Source organism: Brachionichthys hirsutus, unplaced genomic scaffold (genome assembly GCF_040956055.1).
Source record: "Brachionichthys hirsutus isolate HB-005 unplaced genomic scaffold, CSIRO-AGI_Bhir_v1 contig_354, whole genome shotgun sequence".
Classification (NCBI taxonomy): domain Eukaryota; kingdom Metazoa; phylum Chordata; class Actinopteri; order Lophiiformes; family Brachionichthyidae; genus Brachionichthys; species Brachionichthys hirsutus.
In genome coordinates this window covers 25,703-50,070 of record NW_027180665.1, presented here as the reverse complement: position 1 = coordinate 50,070, position 24,368 = coordinate 25,703, and the positions used below count along the sequence as shown (strand labels likewise).

Sequence of the window (24,368 nt, the reverse complement as noted above, 5' to 3'; positions counted from 1 at the left end):
CTGACCATGATATCTAAAATTGAAGTATTTTTTTGTTAAAAAGCAAGTGGTCTGAGCAATACAAAGGAATTCTGTGTTGTTATTGGACATGTGTGATTATGTGTTACTATGGCAACGGAATGACAATTACCTTGTCATCATGCTGGAAAATGAACACAAGCCAGGTCGCATTTCTGACCGTTGATCTGAGTATAAATAAGGAATAAATGTTGTTGAGACCTGGGTCGTGCCTTTTTGACATAATATCTCTTTATTTTATTTTCCTCAGACAGAATCTGCTGCTGAAAATCTACACTAGTACACAAGAGGCAGGTCGCCATTGGTTAGCAGCCGTCACGTGATCCTGCGCATCCCTTGAGTCCACGTTATGTCTTTACTGTACATATGGAGACGATGGCATTTGATTTCACAATAAAGATTACTCTTGGATTGTTTCTTGTATTTAAACACATTATCCTTTTTTTTTTTACCCTGTCGGTTGATCATACCATGCACTGTATGTGTGAGGTCAAGTTTTGCCTTGACTGTTCAGGTATTTGCTGCATGTGTATCCATGCATTAATATTAATGTGTACAGTTTTGTCGCATATGGCAGGTATACACAGCCACTTACCTTTATTTACCACACACATAGAATCAGCATTTTGCTTTCCCCAGAGAAATACACAGTTCATTTCCTTATGTGCGCCTTTTTTGTTTTGGTCATTTTTGCACCCGGTGCATTTTGTAGCCTAATAAAACGTTCATATGTGTGTTGTCTTGTCACGTTCCGTGGGCAGGAAACACAAGAACACACACACACACACACACAAGCACATGACCAATGTCTTCCTCTCTGTCTCTGTCAGGGATTTTGGTGTCTCTCCTTTTGCATTCACAGCTTCTCAATGTCCCTGTATTTCTTCCTCAGGATGGAAACCTGGTCCCTGAACAGCACAGGGTCCAGTCTCATCTGAGAATGCACCAGGGGCATGAAGCCCAGCCAATGAGTGAAGACATTCATGCAAGTCTGTCGCTGGGCGAAGTGATCCGGGTCGGCCCAACGCGACGCCTTCGAGCCCTACGTTTGAGGAAAATAAGCAGAGAAAGGGAGAAGGTAAATTTGAATAAATCAATATCAAATCAATAAATCAGCTCATAAAGTCTATGATGCAAATATTGAACAAATTACAGCAAAAAAAAAATAATCGGAAGAAAAATGTAAATTGGGAATAAGGAACTCTGTTAGCATCAGAAAGTGACCCTGTAACAATAATCTGCATGTGCTGTTAGCTGCTAACTGCCAATAGCTGCGTACACCCCACAGTTGTGGAACCACATGTATTTTGTTTTGCAGCTCAGACGAGGTCAAAATAAAACCTGACATGATGCTAGTTGCTAGCAAGTTGAAATGCACATGCAAACACACACCGGTGAGACTTTGACCCGCATTCGCTGTCTTGTGTCTGCAGGTTTCCGTTTGGTCACAATTCAAGAAATCAAGTGAAAGAAACGGCTTTGCGCTTTCAATGAAAGCAGAAACAAAAAGGCGACGTCCTCAAAGACCCTTGCTTTGCACTCGAGTAAATAACTGTATGTTTTTACAAACTATAGCTATATGAGCGAGGGGGGGCAGGAAGTGATCGAGAGACACTGAAGAAGGAGAGAGAAAATCAAGGCTTGCTGTGCTGCTTTCACAATTAAGACATTAATCACTGAGTCCATACTGCCGAGTCATCGTTCCTGCCCCTGGTCACGCCATCAATCAGAGTTTGAAACAGGGCTGGTTGTACAAAACACACACACACCTACACACACACACACACACACACACCTTCACACGCACAACATGCAAAAAATGAGATCTCCCAAAGAGAAGGTCAAGAATGAATTCAGCCTGAAGCTTCTCCACCATTGCTCATTCAAGGCAAAGTGTTCCGCCTCTTTGAATCTTCTTTTCTACGTATAAAACAGGCTAAAGAACTCGTTCTCTCAAAACGAATGACCTATAAACCATTGTCAAACGCTGGTCGTGCTATAGAGCAGTGTTTTGATCAAATAATTTATTTCTGATGCGGATCCTTCAGCTTTGATTCGATTTTAAACGCTAATGATCAGGCTCCACCTGGGTCATCAGGGTCTCCTTGTACTGCTTCTTCTGTGTGACTTTGATCGGCGGTTGCTTGGTAACGGCGGACACAAGGAAGTTCATCAGGATGTCTTCGCAGTTGGCCACGCGGTCCACCGTGCTCAGCAGCGTGGTCGGGACGTAGTGGGTGAACAGGAAGTGGTAGTACCTGAATGCGGACGCGCCCAAAGGGACAGAAGAAAGACATTAGTCATGCATTTCTTTATAAAAAAAAAAAAAAGTGCACTTTTATTCTTCTTTGTATGTTTGCTGTATCGCAATATCAGCAGCACGGGAGCACTAGATCATTGTCACCTTTTCTTCTTGCTGACTCATTTTCCTGTCCCGAGTTGGCATTTGAGATTTGAAAAAACAAAAGGACTAAAGCGCCGCATTGTGTTCTAACAATAGAACGAGGAGAGCGCTGTTTGTCTGCGTGAACGTGCTTGAAATCCCCTCAGAACAACACTCTTCCACTCTTCTTTCATTTGCACCCCTGCCTAATAGTTCTGGTAACCTTATTGTCTTTCAGTTCTTGCTGTGTGCTTCAGTTTACGAGATAAGCGAGGTGGAGGGGAAACCGTTTCGCCTCAATTTATTTTCTTACATTCCCCTTCTAATTGGAATTGTGAGAGATGCTGCTGAGAATGACCTTGCCATTACGCTGCTTTACATGCATTTGAATATTTATTTTTAAAAAGTGATTGCACATTTGTGACAGAGGTTCAATCAGTGTACAATTATACAAAACGAATGGCTTCCAGATGATGTGTTTAATTTACTACCACCGCCAAAGCGGTTGTGTTTATTTCTAAACTAATAATGATATCAAGGTGAATTCAATTTCTAAAGGTTTGTTTTCATGGTTAAGGAATCTAAAAATAGAGATAAAACAAATGTAGGAAAATATTTTTTGCTGTAAATTACAATGGGACTGAGGAGCTTGGCGGAGTTCTGCGCTCTCTCAGTGCTTTTCTAGTTTCAATCGGATTAATTAAAATGAAAGGTAAGTGTCCTCAGCTGCAGTCGACATGTACTGTGACTGTGGTCTTTGTACCTGTGGTAGAACGCTGCACCCGTCAGGACCATAGAGTAATTATTGGTCCATTTGGAGGTATAGCCCCATCGGGATCTGGAGTTATCCCAATAGTGGCTCCTCGCCGGATAACCAACGATGCGCTCTGGAAAACTTTGCCACACGATAAAGGCAAAATCCACCTGAGGGAGACAGAAAATCAAGAAACAGACCAGAGGCTCAGGAAAGGTGGAGGAGGGAAATAGAAATAAAAATAAGAGGTGAATAAACACGAACAAATAAAACACAGTACTTGTGGGAACAGAGGAATGGACAAAACAAATCATTAGAAATTCAGGCGGCAGCGGACGGGGCTTCCAGATACAGATATAAACAACTTATTTGCAGTAGATGGCATTTTGCCTGCCTGGCCAGGAAGCCAATCATCACAACAGCGGCCTGAACTTCTTCACAGTCTCAGAAATGGCATTTAAAGTGGCGTTCCAGCATGGGAGCACTTTGTCTCCCACCTGAAACTCTTCCCATTAAATCAAATGTCACCGTCGTATCTACATCACTTCAGCTTCACTTGAATTTAAAGTCTGAACTTTCACTCTCACACTGAACCTCAATGGACCCGGAGGGAAGACACACAAAAAAAAAATCCACTAATTTACTCAGGCATGATGTAGACGGCTTTAAATGCGTGCACCAGCAGTTCTTCAGAGTGTCTGAATGCTCTTCTAGATCGTTCCCTAACAGAAGTAATCTCATCTGGAGTCATCTGGAGCACCTGGTGTCCTTGATGGAGCCTGAGCGACACGGAAAAGTGTCTGTTTTAATTTAAAAACACCGGTGAGACATGCGGACAGACGCACCAGAGAATAAGGATCAGCTCATAATGAAATACTTGGTAACACACACCTCAGGAGACAAGGGAGAAAATTAATTACCAGAATGAAAGGAAAGGTAGAGAGACACGGATGGATGGAGGGCGAGGGGGGGGGGGAGAGAGGATGTTCTTTAGCAATACCTTGCGGCCTCTGTCATGAATCGCATGAGCAACTATTGTAAAACACTGGTGCTAAACTGAGAGAAAGGTTGGAGCTGCCGTTCTCAGCGTAGCCTCTGAAGAACAGAATGTGTGTGTGTGTGCGTGTGTGTGCACGAGTGTGTGTGACGTCTCCACGGCTGAGCCAGAAGGATTAATGATATCACGCAAATTTAATTTTGCCTTCAGAGATTAAAAGGCTGTATATACCGGTAATGTGAAATGGCATGTGTGTGTGTGTGTGTGTGTGTGTGCGTGTGAAGAATGTGTGTTAGAGTGACAGAACCCAGATTCTCCAGTCATAATCTGTCTTTCTTGATTATGGTTTAAAAGAGAGGCTCGACATGGCTGAGGAATTCAAGGCAGGAATCAAAGTTGGTGTGTTTGTGTGTGTGTGTGTGTTGAAAACGAATAAATTCTACAAGGCTCATATTGATCCAAGGAGCAGAGGGTCAATCCAGCAATAGATCCGTCACTAATCTCTGGAGACATTTGGGTTTAGCATGTCCACATGTTATGAGATGAAGAGGAGTCGCATCGCATTCTAGAGCCGTCCTCTCCCAGTCTCAGGTGTTTCCAGCCGTGATTTCAGAGGAATAAAGGCGGCCAAAATGTGTCTGAACCTGACCTCGCATCCAGCGGTTTCAGAGCGCTGCGGCTTTGACAGTGCAGCAGCAGTCTCAGTGTGATCCCAACAACCTGCTGGGGTGTGAGGGCCACACCGAGGCCACCGGGGGGGGGGTGTTGCTGCCGGGTTGTTGTTTGAAACGCCTGTGGAATTCACGCCAGGCACTCTCTGTGGCGTGTTGTTCCTCTGTTCTCTGTAGCGCTCTCACATTTAGGCTTAAATTTAGGTTTAAAAAGGAATTGTTGCTAAACGGGTTTCCAGCGATGCCTGACCCAAAGCATATCGGAACGCCGCATTCTAATTTGTGTCAGAGTAAGGCTTTTGCAGTGCCAGAATATCTTGGAATCACTGTATGGCGCAGCGGTTAGCGCTGTGCAGCGTTTATATGTTCTCGCCGTGTCCGCGTGGGGGTTTCTCCAGGTTCTCCGGGATTCTCCCACCCCCCAAAAAACATGCATTTTGGATGCATTTGTTGCTCCAAATGAACCGCTGTGTTTGAGTGTGTGCGTGAATGATTGTCTAAAGAAGCATTTCTACATCCACCACATTGAAAATGTCTTTCAAAGGGCATAACGGAGCAGCATACTTGCCCAATGAGGCAAAACCTCTGTCAATTGCCCCCCCCCCCAGTCATATTCTGTTAGCTAATCTCTCTTCATGGAATAATCATACATCTAATGAGCTGAAACAATGCAATTAGGAAATTGGCACAGCCACTCTTTCACTGAGGTATTATAATATGAACAGTCCTATTAAAAATCTAATGTTCTTTATTGCACATTTCCACTCACTTGACATATTTCAGCTCCTTTCAATAAATCGCCTCACTGTATTAAAAGGGCAATTAGAGCAACGGGCTAGCGAGCACACCAGCAATTTACTCGCCGACAACTTTTCCTTCCCCCCCGTTTCATAAAACAAGCCGCGGGCCCATAAAACTTGACTTGAGCAAACTCGCAGTGCAAGCGGCACAAATTGTAAATGGCGTAAAAGTGTAATTGTGATCCCATCAGAGCAGGAAAGGTGAGCATGGACTCGCTCCCATCAATAAAGCATCTCGGAGTTTTAAAGATGTGCCGGCCCTCCGGGGCTCATTGAGTCGCAGTCCATTATGGATCGCATCTTTTTTCCTCCTGCATGGAATTCACTCAGCAATAAACACGATGTGTTCCGTTTAACTTTCGTAACATTTGCTATGCTTAAACTTAAAAAAAAACATTGAATCAGCGCTGGCAAAGAGGTAAATCTACGACATGGCTGTCTCGAATCAAAAGTTTTTCTTTGCCGTTTTAAACCTACGCCGATTTTCTCCTGATGCATTCGGAATCCTTTAGAGGCAAAGCACATTTTCCTCCTCCAGTTCAGAAGGTATTCCAATGTTCGGCAGAGCGGGGCAATTCATTTGTAATCAATGGTATTCCTGTCCGGACGTGGGCTGACTGCCTCATTTAAGTAAGGATCAATACCGTGCTAAGACGCCGCCACCTTTTGCCGCCAGCTGACATAAAGCCATGAAGTGTAAAGTTGGTTTTGAAAACATTTGCAGAGGCCAGATTTCAGTTCAGACGTCTTCGGATGTGGAAAGTTTGTTTCCCACGACTTATTAGAAGTTACCCAATTGCGTGTGTGTTTTTTTTTAACTGGGTTCAGAAAGGTTTACAAATCAGGCTCACCTCATTGGTTGAGAGAACCGAGTCTTCATCCAGACTGAGAACGGCGTCGGTGATGATGACGTCATGGGGGAGGAAACGACTGCTCATTGTCTGTCGAGAAAAGTAGAGAGAACTAAGGCATTATTTACGACACAGTATCATAGTATACACAGTATACAGGCGGTGGAGCTGCTCTTGTTTCAGACCCAGCTGTGTCTATCGATCAAACTCCTGACTTAATACGTTCTGTCTGACTCTTTATCAATATGCTACCTAATAGAAAATGCTGTAGACAATGATCCAGTGGCCCAAAGAGAGCTGCTGATGATGTTATTGGCTCATGATTAAAATGTAAATTATTTAACTAGTGAGTAAATAAAGTTTGGGAATAACCCGTCTCCTGAAAACATACAGGCAAGGGACAAAATCAGTCCCTGATGTGAGCGGGAATATATTTATTTTACTTTGTCGATTACGTTTTTATATAACTGAGCAGAAATATCCGTGTCGAGTACCGTCGCCGCAGTGACGTTTAGCACGGAGTCACTGGCATAAAGCAGAAATAATTTACAGCCTCAGGGGAAACATTAAAAAGGCTTATTTTAAGTAAGAGCACAAATATCTTCAAGGTTAATTTCTACTTCTGCCCAGCCTAATGAGTCAGTGCAAATTCATCAAGAAATTAAGCATCACGTTTAATGAATATAAAGACAAATCTCCTGAATTCCACATTTTAGAGTGTCACAGAGGAAAAAACTCAATTAAGTCAGTGCTTAAAGTGAATTTGCTTTGAATAGACGGGCCTGTTATCGGCAGGGAGGTGATGGGTTCAGTCAGGATGTATGTGATGAAGTCACGGATGTTCAGGATCCACTTCATCACACTGGACATCTAATTCCTCATTGTTCAGAAAATAATATGAAACTCCTCACTGTCAAAATGACTTACTGTTAATTAAAAAAAATACATTTTGTTGTGATATATTGCCAATGACCGGATGGGTGAAGTCTTTTCGGTCAAATGAAACAACAAACGAAAAGGTATACATTGAGGTCAACTCAACCTTCTTTCAGGTTTCCGCATGAGAGCCTGCCTGACCTTTCAACTCTTCACTTTTGTGCTCTTTCACTATAATTTAAATGCATACCAAAGGAGCCAGGATCAATTTTGGAGATGAACTTATCGGTGTGGGGGGGGAAACGTGATTGATGAAGGCGAGATATACCGTAGTCAAAATATGAACAGTCATATTGAGGAGAGTAAAGGTCACGCTTTTAATAATATTGATTTGTGGGTCACAAATGCTAAACAAACACTAATAGTGAGGCCTGAGTGTGAGGAATGTGATTCATCCGGTTTTCCGGTCACATTGACCGTGTTCAGTCAGCTTAAGGACACTCGATGGATTTCAGCAGTGACGACCTTCACGTTCATGGTTTGCCCTACACCTTTGACATCGTGATCTTCATCCAGGTTGAATAATGATTGTCAACTTCCAACAATTCCTACAAGATTTCAAAAATGCCCACATTCCAGAATGAAATTCCAGAAAAGATTTGGAGGAGGCCATCCTATCAGGCGCTCCGTTCTCCTTACTCATTTGTCATCATGCAGCAAGTATTTATGAGCAAACAATCAGGCATGCGCAGCAGACTGGCCACTAACAAGGAGGTTAAGGCTAATTTAAAGTGACAGTTCAAAGCTGGAAACTGATACATTTCAGCATCAATGAGCCTTAGCAAGGATCCACTCTTGTTTTTCTTTGGGTTTTAACCACACAAGAGTCTGAACATCTGCCATCCGCAAGGGTATTTGCTTAATTTACGGGATCATTCATCATGAAGCGAAGCTCTGAATGGTGCACAATTCCTCCTGGGAGTCATTTCAAAACGCTTTTATGCACACGACAGGATCATTTTAGCTATGTTTGATCTTTTTGAATTGATCTTATGGTTAAATTATGCTTTTTTTTAAAAAAAAAAAAAAGGAGGGGGAAGAAAAATAATTTTCTGTTTTGTCTGAAGAGAAATAACTCTGCAAATACACCTGAGAGGTTCTGAAGGACATTTTGAGTGTTGTCATCTTGAAACTAAAGCCTGGAAGGGATCAGCCTGTTATATTAGAGTGATATTAATGTGCTCGAGATATATGTAAGCTTGTATGAATGTTTTTTGGTGTACGTTTCATGATCAAGCAACAAAGATTCCTCCGTTAAAGGTTTTAATTCTGAAATGTTGTCAAAAAACAAGCACGATTTATAGTGCAGGGAATTTACCATTTGGAATTTCTGATCGTTTTGATTTGAAAAATCTCGACAATATCTGGATCCCATTTGGATGAAATTCAGAATTCAGAACCCAGGATCCAGAATCTATGATCGCTTCAGGACAATCACCAAAATTTCATCATCTGTTCCTGGTACCATTCCCAAACATTCCTGAAAGTTTCATCAAAATCAGTCTGTATCTTTTGGAGTTGCTAACAGACATACAGACGGATAAACAAATGCCTGGAGAAACTACAATCAAAGAATCTTTGAGTAAATGTCTTTTATCCAGATGAGACAAATGTCTTCACTGCAAAAAAGCAAAGTGTCCTTTAATGGGTAATGGACGCAAACAAACAGCAGCTGTTACCTTAGTCTGTCCTTCAATGACAGTGAGAGGCACGCTGGTTGAGGGCCATTTGTTCCTCGGCGGTAAAGGCGTGTTGCAGTTCCACAAAACCACAATCTGTTGAGGAGAAGCACATGCAGGTGACTCTTGTCCCCTAACCACCATCACCAGCGCATGTTAGATGCTGCTGCATGACTTTTTATTAACAGTTAACAGTTGATAACTTTAAACTTGTACTCAAGGGACTGAAAAAAGGTCCATTACGGCTTTTCACCTCCAAGGTTTGGTCACATCGTCGGGTTGTGAGTGGACTTCTTTAAGAAGAAGTAAAACTTTGGGCCACATTATTCATCGTTAAATGAAGTAACGATGAATAATGTGGGGAAAGAATGCTAAAAAAAATGTTTTTTGTTCGTTTGTACTTTCCTGCACAAGAGACCAATCAATGTCTTTCCAAAAAACCCAATTTCAGCAGCGCGGCGTAACAAGGTAGACAAAAAAAAGGATAATGTAAAAGGATAAGGATAATGTTGGATAAGGGTGGATTATACAGTATATATATCATTAATAATAATGATGATGCAAAGCGCTCACCTGTGCACAGAACTTAGACTTGGCTACGGCGATGATGAGCTTGACCACAGGGGACATCTGGGACTGTAGAGGCGTCACCGCATGGATCACGGCTGTGAACTGCAGGGAGGGGGTTTTACCTGCACACAAAATACGACGGTCAGATTCAGTCGTCACGGTTGAACCGCATCCAACACCGATTTGCGTGGATGGAGCTCGCCGCGCCGCTCCGTAACGGTGATCCGGACGCAGTGGACCCTTCTGACAGCAGAGATACACGCTCCTGGGCCCCACGGTTGAGCACGAGGAAAGTCCGACCAAAGCAGGAGTGAACCGTATTTGAGCGCCATTTTTTTGTGTGAAATTGAATGATACTGAAATTGATTCCTGTACTCCGCACAATAAAACAGCTGTTGTCCGTTACTTTTCCTTTTTTTTCTTTTTTTGAGGACAACAAATGAAACAAAAAGCACAAAGGAAGAAATTAGGAAGCGGAAACAAACCTGAAACGGCTTCCTTTTGATAAACGATCCCCGACATACGGAACAATGGGGGGGAGGGTTGAGGAAATCGATTGTCCTTGTGTCAGCCTCCGCCAAAGAAATATAAAACTATTACAAAGCACTGGCTTCTAGGGTTAGAGTTTATTTTATGATCACAATTTCCCATCCCATAATATATGAATGAATTCACTATCTACAAAAGAATCTCATGCGTTTCTAAGCCTTCATCTTTCAGTTTACATGCACAGTAAACATTTTAATCAGATAAAGTAAAGCATTCACTATCATGTTGCCATAGTGATCAGTCTATAGACAGCAAATGAAGGACAGATGAACGGAAGTCCAATGTTGCAATTCCTTAAGACTCAAATCTGCCCTCAAATAACCTGGGGGGGGGGCAGATACAGTAATACACAAACACACACACACACACACAATTTTCACACCAACTTCAGTAGGCCAGGACTGCAGGGATGTACGATACCAAGTGTTTGGTGGTTATGGGAATAAGGGAATTCACATCCTCATGGTAAGTGGAGCCAGAGTGCTCTTTAATGTCGCTCCATCCATCTCCCTGACACCGCGGCCCCCGACCAGACATCTCAGGTGGGCCTAGTGGTATTTATGGAGGCATGAGGTCCTCTCTTGTGGGGGGGGGGGGGGGGGGGGGGGTCTCGAGAATAGCTCAGTCTTTCTGCTTCATTAGTGCTTTCTTGAGATGGCGATATGCTAATTAAATTGTGGTTTCTTTTTTCCCACTATACTTTTTGCAGACAAATTGCTGTCCTGATTAGAACAACGTGGTCTTGTTGTAATATATAAATGTTGATGGAGCAGCTCAAAAACACTCCCAGAAGCAAAAGCATATTAAGAACTGGCTGATTTCATTCATTGTCTCGGATACCTATAGTTAATAATTGAAGAAAGTTTCATTACATTTAAATATTCAGAAGTACAACTCTGATTTTCGACTTTAATACAACCGGAGAAATTCTCTTAAAGTTTTTTTTTTTTTTTAAAAAGCATAAAACTGACCGTGAACCAAAGATACAACAAAATACCCACAACCCTTCTGAAATGACTGCCTTAAATCTGAAATAAAAGTCAAAGCAGATACTTTAAATGAGATTTTGTTGCTTTGAAATCAGACCCGTTTCACTGAAATGTCACGCTAATGCAAGTGAAGATGAGCAAACACGTGCACAACTACGAGGGGCAGCGCCGCCCACACAGTGACAACGTTCCACCAACCAGACGTGGCTGCGGCAATCAAATCAGGATCTTCTCACGGCGACGAATGCCGCCGTATTTTGAGCATGGAGTCAAGCGTTCCGAACTCTCAGGCAGACGTTTTGGAAAAATAGGGAATTGAAACCATCAAATTCATGGTGTTGACAAGTTACCGTCTGACCTGCAGCTCAGGAGGCGGCGGCGGCGGCTAAAACGGGGATTTACTGCGGGGACAGGAATTGAATGCGCCTTCTATCCTTCCCTTCTTTCTTCTGTTTGACCCTTGTGTCCACAAAGCCTCAGAAAAAGACAAATATCCATCTAAATTACAGCCTTAGTCTGCAGGGAATCATTCCGGTCAAGCCCTGCATCCATACGATGGATGGATGGATGGGAAGATGGGTAGATAGATAGAACTGGCTTTATGCCCCAAAACATAACTGTTCAGTGAAATCAGACACACAAATTACTTGTTGCTTTCAGTACGTAGTATTTAGTTCTTTGGGTCCGCCTCGCCCTGCCTGCAGGCTCTTTGCCCCGCCTCATTGTCCTGCAGCCCTCTGATTGGTTGCATTGAGCAGAAAACGGGATCACTGAAGGCTGAGCCTGGAGCGGCGAGCTAGCAGCGCTTAAATAAGCGTCAAAATTAAGAGCACATATTGCAACGCTGCCGTAAAAAGCAGCTCATCATTTATTTCTATGACGACAAGCAAGCCCAATTTCACGGTCGCACCACCTAAAAATGCCCCGAGGTCGCTCTGCTATTAGGATGGACTCCGTCCCCTTACGCCGCGGTCTCATACTGGGTGACTGGCGAAACGATCATAATGTAGTTTAGCCGTATAGCGTCTCTATAGCATCACGCCACTCACCCCAGTCTTTAAGTTTTACAATACAGTTTGGGTGAGTTTGGTGAAAGATAAGTGTCATGATGATGCCATGGGATCAGCTTGTTAGCCCTGGGGCACAACGTGAGCCCCGTGTGGTTTGGTTTGCATTTATTTCAAAATAAAATAGAAATTGGCAGCATTAAATGTGCAGCACATTAGCCGCTGGCAGTTTGTGTTTACAGCGATGTCCACAAATGTGTGGACTGTCAGGCAAACTCCAGCCTTACAGCTATTTATACGCTGCGATTCATGTTATGATTTCTAAACGGGAATCCTGAACATTTATTTGAGCCAAACGGGATATTAAAGTATAATATCTGTTCTTTATTTAAGATTATTTGAAATCCGATGAAACTGGGTGGATTTTAAAATATCCCGACTTTGCCTCGGTTTTGTTGAGAGAATCACGCCGAACATCCAAACGCTCACTTTGACATCGACGCTTACCCAGACTGGCGTAGTAAAAAGGGAACTGGGCGGGGTCGCTGGAATACTGGGGGAGTGCATAGAGACCACCAGGTAGGGAATTCCACAACAACTGGTTTCTGGACACGTGGGCCTCCACGCGGTCCTGGATGATCTGGAATAAAAGAGATGGAGGCAGCAGAACGAAAACACACTTCTTGTCGTAAAGGAAACTTTCTCCACTGATTGATCTATTATTTACGGGCAGGGAACTCTCTTAAAGGGGCCCCGGACTCCGGAGACCAGACCTGAGACGCTTGACCTGCTTCACCCGGGGGCGCCAGATCGCTCCCAACACGAGAAGTCCATTAACTACTCAACTAACGCTGTCCATACGGCGAGCGACCAAAGGTCGTGTTAGGCTGCCGAGAGGAAGGCAGGCGGCGGACTGACAGCCATGATCTAAGGTCAAGAAGCGCTAAGACAAGCACTCAGAGGTGATTCGTTAATTATGTGACGTAGCAGGAATTAGAAAGCATCACGCAAATTCAATCCCAATCCGAATTCGCGTGTTCTCCCCCCTGGCATCGTTCTCGTGTCACGGCAGGACAGAAAGACGGGCGCGCTCAGAAGGCATTTATATTCCATTATCGTGGAAGAAAACCGGTGAGTGGCACCGGCTGAGGGATAATCATGGAAGCCTCACCGGATCCTGAATGACAAACTCTTTAGCAGAAAAAAAAAAAGAAATCCAAAAAAATATCTTCCTCATGAGAGAATCTCACAACCACCAGTTGTGTTTTATTCATTTTTCCTCTCTCATTTATTCTTCTCCCCCCTTCAAACACACACACACACACACACACATGAATTCTCCGTTTGATAAATCCCAGCAGACTTACCAAAGCTGTGCCGGTTTTATTTACAGTGTGATGAGGAATCATTTTTACACAATCAGGGTATCTTTATAGAGTCAACACGAGATGTTTGGCCTCCGGATTTCCTGTTGTTGAAGAGACATTCTTTTTAAAAATCTACAGCAAAAATATTTTGGCCTTATAGCCAGCACACACACACTCACACACACACACACACACACACACACATGCACCTCCCACACACACACACCCACATGCACCTCCTGACACCAACTGTCAGGCTCGCAGTATGTGGGGGACTACAGGAATCAGAAACGCCCCATTTCCTCCATTTAACCTGGTGCCATGCTGGCCTCGAGTTTTTAGCACATCTGGCCAGCTGTATATACCTGTCAGTGGTCTCCTGTCTAATCTCATACCCTGCTAGCGCCGGGCCTTTGGCGGTTTTATTTCCACTCCAAGAATTCTATTCCAGAAACGGTTGAACAGCAGGAAGAAGGTGGCCTGGATTGTAACGCTTTCACGTAAAGCAAATCCTTATTCCTTAAAATCAAAGGGAAGATTTGACGTGTCTTATGTGAACTTAAGCATCGACGTGCAATAACAGGCTCAAATGAGGCTCCAGAGAAAAGCGTTTCTAGAACATCTTCCAGTCGTGACGATGATTAATCAGGACCGTTCCTGGAGTTTTCATGAGTTTTAAACATCCTTTTGATTAAAACTCATGAATGATATGTAAAAAAAAATAATTATTCAAGGTGAATCCCGTTTAATCAAATTGATTAGAGTCAAACTTCTGTGAGGATTTTAACGTTTGAATGGAGTTTCTGGCTGAAAATCGATCGTGCTTGGAACATTTTCAACATTTTCAATGGGAACTATTTGCTGAAAAAAAGATGAATATGTACAAAATAAAAATATGGCAACACTCCAGCGTACGGTCGATGTATGAGCCAAGTTTCACGAAGAAATATCGATTCGTTTTTGAGTTCCACGCCAGACAAAAATAAATAAATGACATAATGCAAGGCAAAATCTCTGTGACCGTACTGAAGTTAGCTGCAACTGATGGAGGTAATAAAAGAGGATAGGAAAGTTTCGGTGCGTTTTCAGAGACGCTACGGAGAACAAGCGGTCCATCAGGTCTGAATCGAGTCTGTGAAAAAGTTAACACAACGCAGGATAAAACAACGACAACAAGAGGAGGAGGAAGATTCTTATATGCCAACGAGACAAGTTCATCTTCTCCCAGCCCGGTCGGGGGAGAGGTCATTTAATGAACCAGCCTCCAGCTCTCCAGCCAGCCATTTACACCCACCCACACCCACACACACATTTTGCCGTCGCTCCAACCCGAGGGCTGCCAGACAGCAGAAGCCTCCTTCACATTTGACTCTTCACACTTTATCTTGCTCGTGTTGCTTTTCCATCTTTTTTATCAAACCCGACGTAACTTTTCTTCGTCGGAGTTTATCGGGCTTCCTCCGGCCGTCCTTGTGTGAGTATAATATTTTGTGTCTTCGTTAAATGACGAGGAATTAATTAATTGCCCTGCAAGTTTGTTTTTACATTATTAGGTGATCAATTCAACATGAAGCGTGCTCTTCCGGCGTTGAAAGGCAACGTCAAAAACCGCCGCTTAAGTGCTCTTGAGCAAGCTGTCTTCTAAAGCCCGTGTGAATATAGCAGCACAAGTGGGAAAAGACAGCGTGGTCATTCAGACAACCTAGTTCTGGGTGACAAAATACATAATAATTGACAACTGGAGTGAGACTTCGGGCGAGGAGGACCTGGCGCAGCAGATATTTTATTTAACAAGCCTCTCCTGACAGAAAATACGTCCAAGCAAACATCTCTTGTTCTTACCTCCAGAGTAGTTAAGACGATTCTGGCTACAGATGAGAAGTAGGCATCCCAGAGGAACTGAGTCTGCTGGCGGAGACCCAGGATCCTGTCATGGCCCACGGACCGGGCGATGGAGGGAACCTGGAGGAGGAAAAACAAAAAAAGTAATGACAAGAGAAAAGAAAATGAAACATAAACCGGGGAGACAGGTGGAGGTAGCGCAAGTGATGCTTCTGGACATGCAGTGTGGCTCAGAGGAGGCTGCCTGGAGACTCTTCTCCTCCCACATCCTCATCCTCCTTCTTTCTGTTTGACGTCACACAGAGGGCCAGAGGGTTAACATTTAAAACATTTTATTCCAGCAGTCTAATTTAACTCTCCTTTCACCAAATAGACTTTTGAGCCGTCTAATGTGCTGCTGCTGGGTGTCAGATGTCCCTGCATCACTGCTTTAGAACATCAACACTCATCTGGGAGAGGCAGAGGAGGTAAAAAATCAAGGAAGATGACCGCGGAGCAAAATATCTCGACGCTCCTCAAAGACGCTCACCATGGGGGTAAAACAAACGGCGTCTTTAAGGAGGCCAGGCGTCCCGTTAGCTTCACAGCGAGGACTGAAAGCTAAAAGGGGCAATAAGCAGCCAGGACGCCTGGAAGACCCAAAAAGTGGTGGTGCATTTTGGACCCTGTGGTGTCTCTTCACTGAAAGTCGCAGAACCAAGCCATCAGGCATGGCCACTTTAAAGCCACTGGCGTTCGGAAGAGAAACAGTGACTGATCTAGTGCTGATATTTGTTTGCCGGGAACAACAGAGATGAAATGGATGCTGGTCGCGATCCAGAGGAAGGTTGGAGACTGTGTATCAAAGGGCACTAAGCGGTTTGGCTCCATCTCCCATTGGCTTCACAGCAGAAACTGCTTAGATTTAAAATGACGGCCCAAAGAGGGAGAGAATGGAGAGAGAGAGAGAGGGAGAGAGAGAGGGAGAATGGACAGACCACATACCGCTTTCACATTAGAATGTGATATAAACGTGCTTGCAATTATTTGCATCATCTTTAATTTTCTTGCTGCATCAAATATGTATTTGTAGGTCGTAGTGGAGGGAGGATGGAGATCGGGAGAGCCGGGAAGAGCCAGTTTTTTAAAACCCTCATTTAGGCTGCCTCTGTTCACAAAGGATTCTGGGATAGAGCTGAAGGGGAAGGATTGGGCCTACAACTATTTCAATGAGTAAAAAAACAAAAAAAAATCAATAGCAGCAGAATTTTACATACCATAAACATAAACCACTCCTAAAGTTCTGATTCTAGAACATCCACTTAAATCGGATATTATATGAAAGAGATGACATAAAACAACAAAAATGCTTTTAACTCCACCCCCAAATTTAGTTGAGTTGAATTAATTATCCCATTTAGCAGTTTGTTTGTGAACACGGTTCAAATAAACCAAAAACCTCTCGCTTGCCTCTCGTGCTGATAGAGTCACGGTCGGGATCAGCCAAAATGGAATTGCTCGGTTCTCTGCGGCGGGATGCGAACAGCACCAATCAAAATCCAGATCAATTTTCTTCCTCTTGATGGTGTTTGTGCTTCCACGGGGGGGGGGGGGGGCAGAATCTAGTTATTAAACAGGCGTGCGTTGCAGTTCTCAGTGATGTAATTGAACGTAATGAGATTCAACTCTCGCAGCAGGTGTTTGGCGCGTCGGATGTGTCGCACGCCGAGGTTTAGTGTGAGAGAAAGCGGGCAAGGATCCAGAATCGGATTCCAAATCTGACACGATTTAGTTTACGACTGCTCTTCTATCACACGACGCACAAACCCATCATTTGGACAAAATCATCGCAAAGTGTTTTGGTGTTTTTTTATTGACTGCCCCAATCATTTCTGTTAAATTGCTGCAGGGCAGGAATTGCTTCAAGGTCCTCAAAGTTTGTGAAGCTTTTTGGATGTAAAACATTATGAGTGTGCCAAAATGTTTTGTATTGGTGTGTGTAGTTTGGGGGTTTGTATGGAGGATTGTGATTGGCTGCGGATCTCAACATCAAGAGAAACTCTTCAGGTGGTTTGTTCCCCCACAGGATTATTTGTAGGTTGGATCTCTAAGCTCATCCATCCTTAGATCTTTTTTTTTTTTTTTTGTACCTGTAATAGGAGTCTCTCATCTCCAATGATGGCGGCTTTCCTCCAGTTAATCACTTCGGAGAAGGGAAGCTCCCAACCGTTACTCAGGATGACCGGGATACAAGCCGCCTGAAAAACACAAGTGCGAGAAAAAAACGTTAATATGAATAAATATTCTTTCTTGTTTATCTGAGTTTGTGGTTGTTGTTGTTGTTGTTTTTTTACATCAGTATCTTTTTACATTATCTTCTTCTAGTCAATAACATAATTGACTTGAGAATTAGGCCCCACCCACTGCTTATTGTAACCGTGTTAACGATGGACATGATAAATAAAGTTTTTATGTGGCACGATTACTTTAAATTAATTATTCTCATTGTTTAACAAGATGAATTTAACCTGGTGAAATAATTTTTGTCAGGTTTATTTTGTTAAGTTTTCAACCAAGCACCATTATTACTTTTACATGAACTGTAATAAATCCAAGCAGCAGCAGGCAATAAAAGTCTAAGGATCTATTTCTCCCTCCACTGAAAGGTTTATCCTTCACAGTGTTCAAGCTAAGAGTTTTACTGAAACAAATGGTTGCCAAAAAAAAAAAAAAAAGATTACAGAAAAATGTCATTCTTTATGTTCCCAGCGTACATAAATATTTAGAGGCTTCATTAATGTGGCGTAATTGAGCGGGAGCGGTTTCCAGTTCCTACGGGAGCTTTCTGGGTCGCTGTAAATGCATTTCTGATGAGGCTGTTGAAACCATCCATCATTTATTGTGAATGGATCAGACTCGATTCTTCCCTTCGCTCCACCGTTAAACAGTGTTCACAGGGAAAAGACGGGTAATGCATTTCACATTATGCATTTGTGCCTCGCCCTTGAGCCCGCGATGTTCTAGCATTATACAATTAGACGAAATTCTATACCGGATATTGAATGAATTATGTTTTTTTTTTTGGAAAGGAGGTTTAAAATAAATGTATGTAAAATGGAACGCAAACAAGAAGCTGTCAGCGACATCTATTTGATCAAGTAGAATTTGACTGAAGTACTAGCATTGTGTATTTTGTCCACTGCTGCCATCATTACTCAAGAGTAAGAGTAAATCAATTTTAATATCCTGCTTTTAAATGACTATATTGAATTGCTCCAAAATAAAGGATGTAGGTTTCCATCCAGGTTGAGTCAGAAAGGTTAGGAGCTCATTTTGATGACATATTGTCTGCTATTTTCATTTAAACTTGAAGTTTGACTGGATTTTCAATCAACTGAGGCCGAGAAATTAAGAGAGATTCACCAAATGCCGGGCGCATCGTTCCGTGACCTGTCTGCACGGAATCTCACTGCTTTGATTAGACTGGCTTTCTCTTTACTTTCCTCATCTTCTTCACCGCTGGCATCCTCTCAGAGGCCTCCCTTTATCCTCACATCGGCTGGACACTGGCTTTAGACGATGCGTCGGCCTATGGCAGGAGTTCCAAGGCCCATTTTTCCTAAAGAGTCACCTGATCACACTGCAACAACTTAATTTACTCTTCATTTAGCCCCTCTATAAGAGGAATCGAGGTCTGTCGCCGTCAGATTAGAGCGTGTTACAGAAGCCGGCGGCCGACAGCAGAGGCAGGACGCGACGAGATGCTTGATGTCAACACAAGATCAGAGACAGCCAGGGTGAGAGGATGAGAGGATCTCTTGAACCCAGCAGGAGGTCCACGTTCAGATTTCCTGCTGGCTTTAGCTTTGAATCGCAGAGACGGCAACGGCATAACGAGCCACTTTCCGTCCGAGCGCTGAGACGAGAGCATTAAAAAAAAAAAAAAAATACTTTCCTTGGAGGTGTGACTTTAATGAACAGTTTGAATGTGAGACAACAGACACAATTTTTATGTCACCGGTTTTCTTGTTGACCGTCTTTCGATGATGAACTTACATTTACGCACTTTGTGTTGTGATTTTTGTGTGCCTCCGTCTGTGTGGTGTGCACACAATTTCACAGGTGTGGATAAAACACAATCAATGCATGCATCACACACACACACACACACACACACCTGCAGGGCCTCCAGGAAGCGAAATGATCCCAGGCGTCGGCCCCGGGGCACCAGGCAGAAGCTGGAGTTATGCAGGAGCTCCTGATAGTCGAACCTTTGCACAAAAACAAAAAGAAAAGACAATCTGATTAGAAGATGACAGAAGGATGGAACTGCAAGTAGAAGAAGAAGAAGAAGAAGAAAAGTGTCAAACTTTCATGGTGGATGAAACGGGACAGTATTAAAAAAACCATAACTGTTTATTTGACAGAAAAAAAGAGAAAGATGTAGAGATGACAGCACAGATGATAATAAAGCTTCCCAGAGCACTCGTGAGGGAACTGAGCCCTGAGTCCTTCTCCATGTTAGTGTGTGGTCAAGTATTCACACACGCATTTCAAAGGACAATCAAGAGAAGCTTAAGCACATATTTAAGATGGTCTCTGCACAGCTGGCAGTCCAACATGGAGTCGGATAAACCTAATCCACCTCTTTTACATCATCGAACACCGGTGACTCTGAATTTATCTCATCTCATCAAGTTATATTAGGAAAGAATCCGACCTTCTGGGTTACCCTAATTGGAGATTTCTCCCAGCTGGGGAAAGCTGACCGATCCAATAATGTTCCTGAGCAGGATCTAGTTGTCAGCCTGCAAACCGCATTTTAGCCAATGCTAATCATTTTCAGATTAAATTCTAAAGTGTAAGTTAGAGGCCTCTTCAGGCAGGACTGTCTCGGGTTTCAGCGTACGTTAAGCCCCTCCTAAATTACGCTAGCTCAGGACCCACTGCGAAACCAATTTAAAGTATCAAGCGCTCCCTTCATCCAATATTGGTAGAATGGTATCATCTATTTATCTATCGGAAGCTTGGCTGTTCGATCTTCATTCCCTGTGTTCTGCATGTCAAAGTAAGCTTGAGGAGGATACTGAACCTCACACAGCAGGGATGGGTCAGATGCACAGAAACAAATACAAGGAGACAAATAAGAGAAGATGAGATAAGAAATAAGATGTGGATTTCTGCACCCATCCAGACGGCTGTCTTCATCAGACAGCTCTGGCACATTAAAACGGCTGGAGAAGGCAAACTGTCAGCTGCTCATGATCTGCTCTCTGAAGGTGTGTTAGTCACCGTTACAGACGGCGACACATAGAACAGAGTCCGCTGAATGTTGGCATCACTGTCAGGTGTTTGGCAATGACTCAGTTGGAGTTACCAAGGATACGAACAGCAGCACATCCTCCAGAGGCTGCTAGGCTAAACCTGGAGGCTTGGAACCTGACAGTCATTTCAATGAACATTTCCCGTTAGCAGCGAGGCTTTATGTGGGCTAATTAGAAATGTCTGTACAAACGTGACGTCATTTTAAAAGATGGACTTTAGGATTGGCTGGACTTTTTCTGTCCCCGAAAACTTTGGGAGTTTTTTCCAATTTCCAATACTTCTGGCCAAAGTCTGTCTGTGCCCTCAAACCTCTGATGGGTTGTGTGTGTGTGTGTGCACATGATTTCAACGCTAGCCTGAGGAGATTTCAGATTGCAGCCTAATCTGTCTGGGGATCAACTGTCCCCACAACTGCAGCACAGGGCACCTGTGTGTGTGTGTGTGTGACAGAAGAGAAGAACAAAATAAGACGTCAGGTGTCCAGTTTGTCGCCCCGAGACAAGGTCACGCCGGCAGCGACTGAGACGGATCTGCTCAGACAGAGACAGCTTGTCACATAAAAAAATATGGTTATTTGGGCCGAACAGCAAACAAATGGTTTGCTCAAGATTAAATCTCACTTCAAAGCACGCGCGGTCATTTCGTGCTGGTCGTGCGACCTTGATTCAATTCTTGCGTGATCTTATGTTCGGTGACATCATCTTCATCTTTGAGTAAAGCAGAGCTATCTTTGCCTGCAGCCTGTGTCCCTGACTCTAGACTGCAGACCTCCCAAAGGGCCTCTGCACATAAGCGCCGGCGATGATGATGATGATGATGATGATGATGCTGGGCCGAAGGCGGAAAATAACAAGGCCAATGAACAATGCAGAGCGCTAACGGGGAATCCATCTCAGCTTTAAAAATAAATGCACAAACTTAAGCTATTATTGTGTCCTTCATTCTTGGACAAGCTGGACGTCCTTCTGTCTGCTGCTGCCATGATGAGACTTGTCCATGACAAAAATGTTGACAAAGCCCTTCAGCAAACCGCACCCACACGCATCCCAATCACAATAGCATGGTGAAGTCCTCCAGATGGGGAAGCTGAGACACGGAAAGCTGCGATCAAAGCTACTTTTAAGACGAATGCAATCAATCCATGCCACAGACAATCAGTCAAAAATGATTTTTAGCTGAGAAACAAATGAAATAGTGTCGTTCGATAGAAAGTCAAAGTCTTCTCTGAGCTTCTCTGAGACCTCGCATCTTACTTATTTTTTTTGTTTTTATTTGGAAGACAGCATTTAAAACTGCAGTACTTGATCTCTATATTGTTCAGAGTTTTTCAAGGTTTTGCAGGAAAGAGAAGCTATTGAATAATCAGCTAAGCGGCATTGCTTAAGTAATGGTGCAGGAAAAAAACATTCAGTCTTATTATGAGGCTGCAAGGAGGACACGAATCTAACTGTACGTCTCCTAACATTTATCATTATGAATGCAACAGTGTACTATATAAAGTATGAATGACATCTCCAGTAATTATAGATAAATAAACCACACACACACACACAGGCACAATGAGTAGCAGTCCCTCTTGGTGTAATTGTGTGGACTGGTTAATTATGCATTGGAGACACGTATGGATGTCCTTGGATAGAACAACAACCTTTGTTGATTAAAGAGGAAATGTGGCTAAAAGTTGCTCTGTTGCGCAATTTTTAAGACAATGTAAATAAATAAATAAATAAATAAAAACCCTGAATCCTGTTGAGGGAAATCTTTCCCTTCGAATAGCAGGAGGGAGAAAAATAAATTCGAAAAACTTTAGAATAATAAATAATAATTCATAATGAGCCAAAAGTGGAAGATGATTTCTCAAATGACATATCAATGAGTGATCAATACATTTAGTATAGTAAATCTAATAAAATAAATGAAAATAAGATTTTTGCTGCAGTGTGTCTGAGCATTGAGGCGACACATAGTCGAGTCACATTTGCTGCGTCTCCTCCGTTGAATTCCTAAACTTTCCTTTAAAAGACATATGTGTTCCAGAATGGAAGCTACAACCAGAGGCCCCCCTCTCGGCGGGACGAGATGTGGAGCAGCTGAGGGGCTTTTGTGTATCTGTGGGAGGACATGCACAGTAAATGTCCCTCCAGTATGAAAGAATAGAAACTGAGACTGCTTCGAGTCCTGATTGATCTCAGACTCAACGGAAACTTTGTCCTGCGGGTGCAGCTCGTCTTTTACTTTAGTAAAGTAGCAGCAGCTGTAGTCGTGTTGATGAAGGACTGAATGAATGGATGTTTGGCTTAAAATTCAAGCTGCTTGACTTTAACGGGTTTAGTGACAGGCAAGGGAAGTACATAAGGAGAATATAAACGATACACAGTTAGGCATTAACGTTGTATTTAATATTGCATTATTGCATTAAGTATGTACATGCCATGTTGTACTAACGTGACTTTTGTTCAGACGAGCTTTTCAACAAGTTCTAAGTAAAGTGTCTTGTTTGTTCCTTTGCGCATTAACGCTTGCACTGCTGACACATGTGCTTGTAAGTAGTAAGGGTCAAGTATCAATAGCATCGTTTAAATATCCGAGTGGGTTCAGGAGGAGGGGAAATCCAACTTTGTTGTGTCCTCGCACAAACAAATCCAGAGTGAAAACACTCAAACACGTGTGTGTGTGTGTGTGTCCTCAGTGTAACAACGCAGCGGGAATAGTTGGAAGCAAGTTCTGGTTGGATGTTTTTTTTACCTTGTATTCAAATAACTGTGGCTCCAGATATTTGTGAGGTCGGGGAGCCAAGGAGTCCCAGAGGACGCACCAAATCCACTCTGAAGGAAAAGCAGCCTTGTTATCATAAAGGTCTGCTCCCATAAGGCTGCATCAAAATACCACAAGACAGATGGCACAAGTTCACAGGAACACCTCAGCTCCCAGAGCATGTGGTGGGGAGAATGATTTGCATGTTCATTGTGACGTCTGCGTGTCTTTGAGATGCAACTACATTTCCATATCTATCTGTGTGTCTGTGCGTGCGTGTCTGTGTGTGTGTGTGTGTGTGTGTGTGTGTGTGTGTGTTTCTTTCTACGGCTGATTTGAAACATGGGTCTCTAGGCTGGGATTAAAGCTTAATGTTGTCGACTGGTCTGGATCAGAATATTAATGCATGCATGCTAACAAATGCAGTCACGCACACACAAGCACACACACACACACACCCACACATACAAATGGAACAAAAATTCTGGAATAATGTTTTGCTTCACAAATTGGGAGAGGAAAGGCTCTTGAGGGAGTTCCATTGGAGGAGGCTAAACGGGTAACTATCCATCCATCCATCCACTTCCGCTTTTTCCGCCTCACAGGAGCTGCTGGAGCCGATCCCAGCTTGCTATGGGCGAGAGGCGGGGTAACACCTCGGACGCGTCGCCAGCTGCGTGGGGCCACAAAGATCAGCAGGTGACGGGTTGACATTTTAAAATCACAGAATAAGACCGTCACTGTGTGTTTGTTCTGTGGGGGTTGTGTGAGGCTCTCTCTCTCTCTCTCTCTCTCTCTGTGTGTGTTTATCAGATATGCGAGTAGGGAAGGCACTTTAATGGAGTAGGCAGGCAGAATGTGGAAGATGAGCTGGTTATTTCCTTGTCTTGCATTGGA

At 43.3% G+C, this 24,368-nt stretch overlaps 1 protein-coding gene across 1 annotated transcript in view; it reads right to left on the bottom strand.

The window, feature by feature from the left end:
• Nucleotides 1-874: 874 nt before the first annotated feature.
• Nucleotides 875-24,368, bottom strand: part of LOC137916359 (exostosin-1-like) — a 47,395-nt gene continuing 23,901 nt past the window's right edge. Inside the window, exons 2-12 of the mRNA XM_068759404.1 lie at nucleotides 22,879-22,993; nucleotides 19,570-19,663; nucleotides 17,543-17,650; nucleotides 15,414-15,533; nucleotides 12,712-12,844; nucleotides 9,663-9,781; nucleotides 9,090-9,185; nucleotides 6,475-6,564; nucleotides 3,165-3,325; nucleotides 2,105-2,276; nucleotides 875-1,060 (exon numbers count right to left, since the gene is read on the bottom strand). Of these exons, the coding sequence (XP_068615505.1) occupies nucleotides 875-1,060; nucleotides 2,105-2,276; nucleotides 3,165-3,325; nucleotides 6,475-6,564; nucleotides 9,090-9,185; nucleotides 9,663-9,781; nucleotides 12,712-12,844; nucleotides 15,414-15,533; nucleotides 17,543-17,650; nucleotides 19,570-19,663; nucleotides 22,879-22,993 (1,394 nt within the window). The remainder of the gene's footprint in view (nucleotides 1,061-2,104; nucleotides 2,277-3,164; nucleotides 3,326-6,474; nucleotides 6,565-9,089; nucleotides 9,186-9,662; nucleotides 9,782-12,711; nucleotides 12,845-15,413; nucleotides 15,534-17,542; nucleotides 17,651-19,569; nucleotides 19,664-22,878; nucleotides 22,994-24,368) is intronic.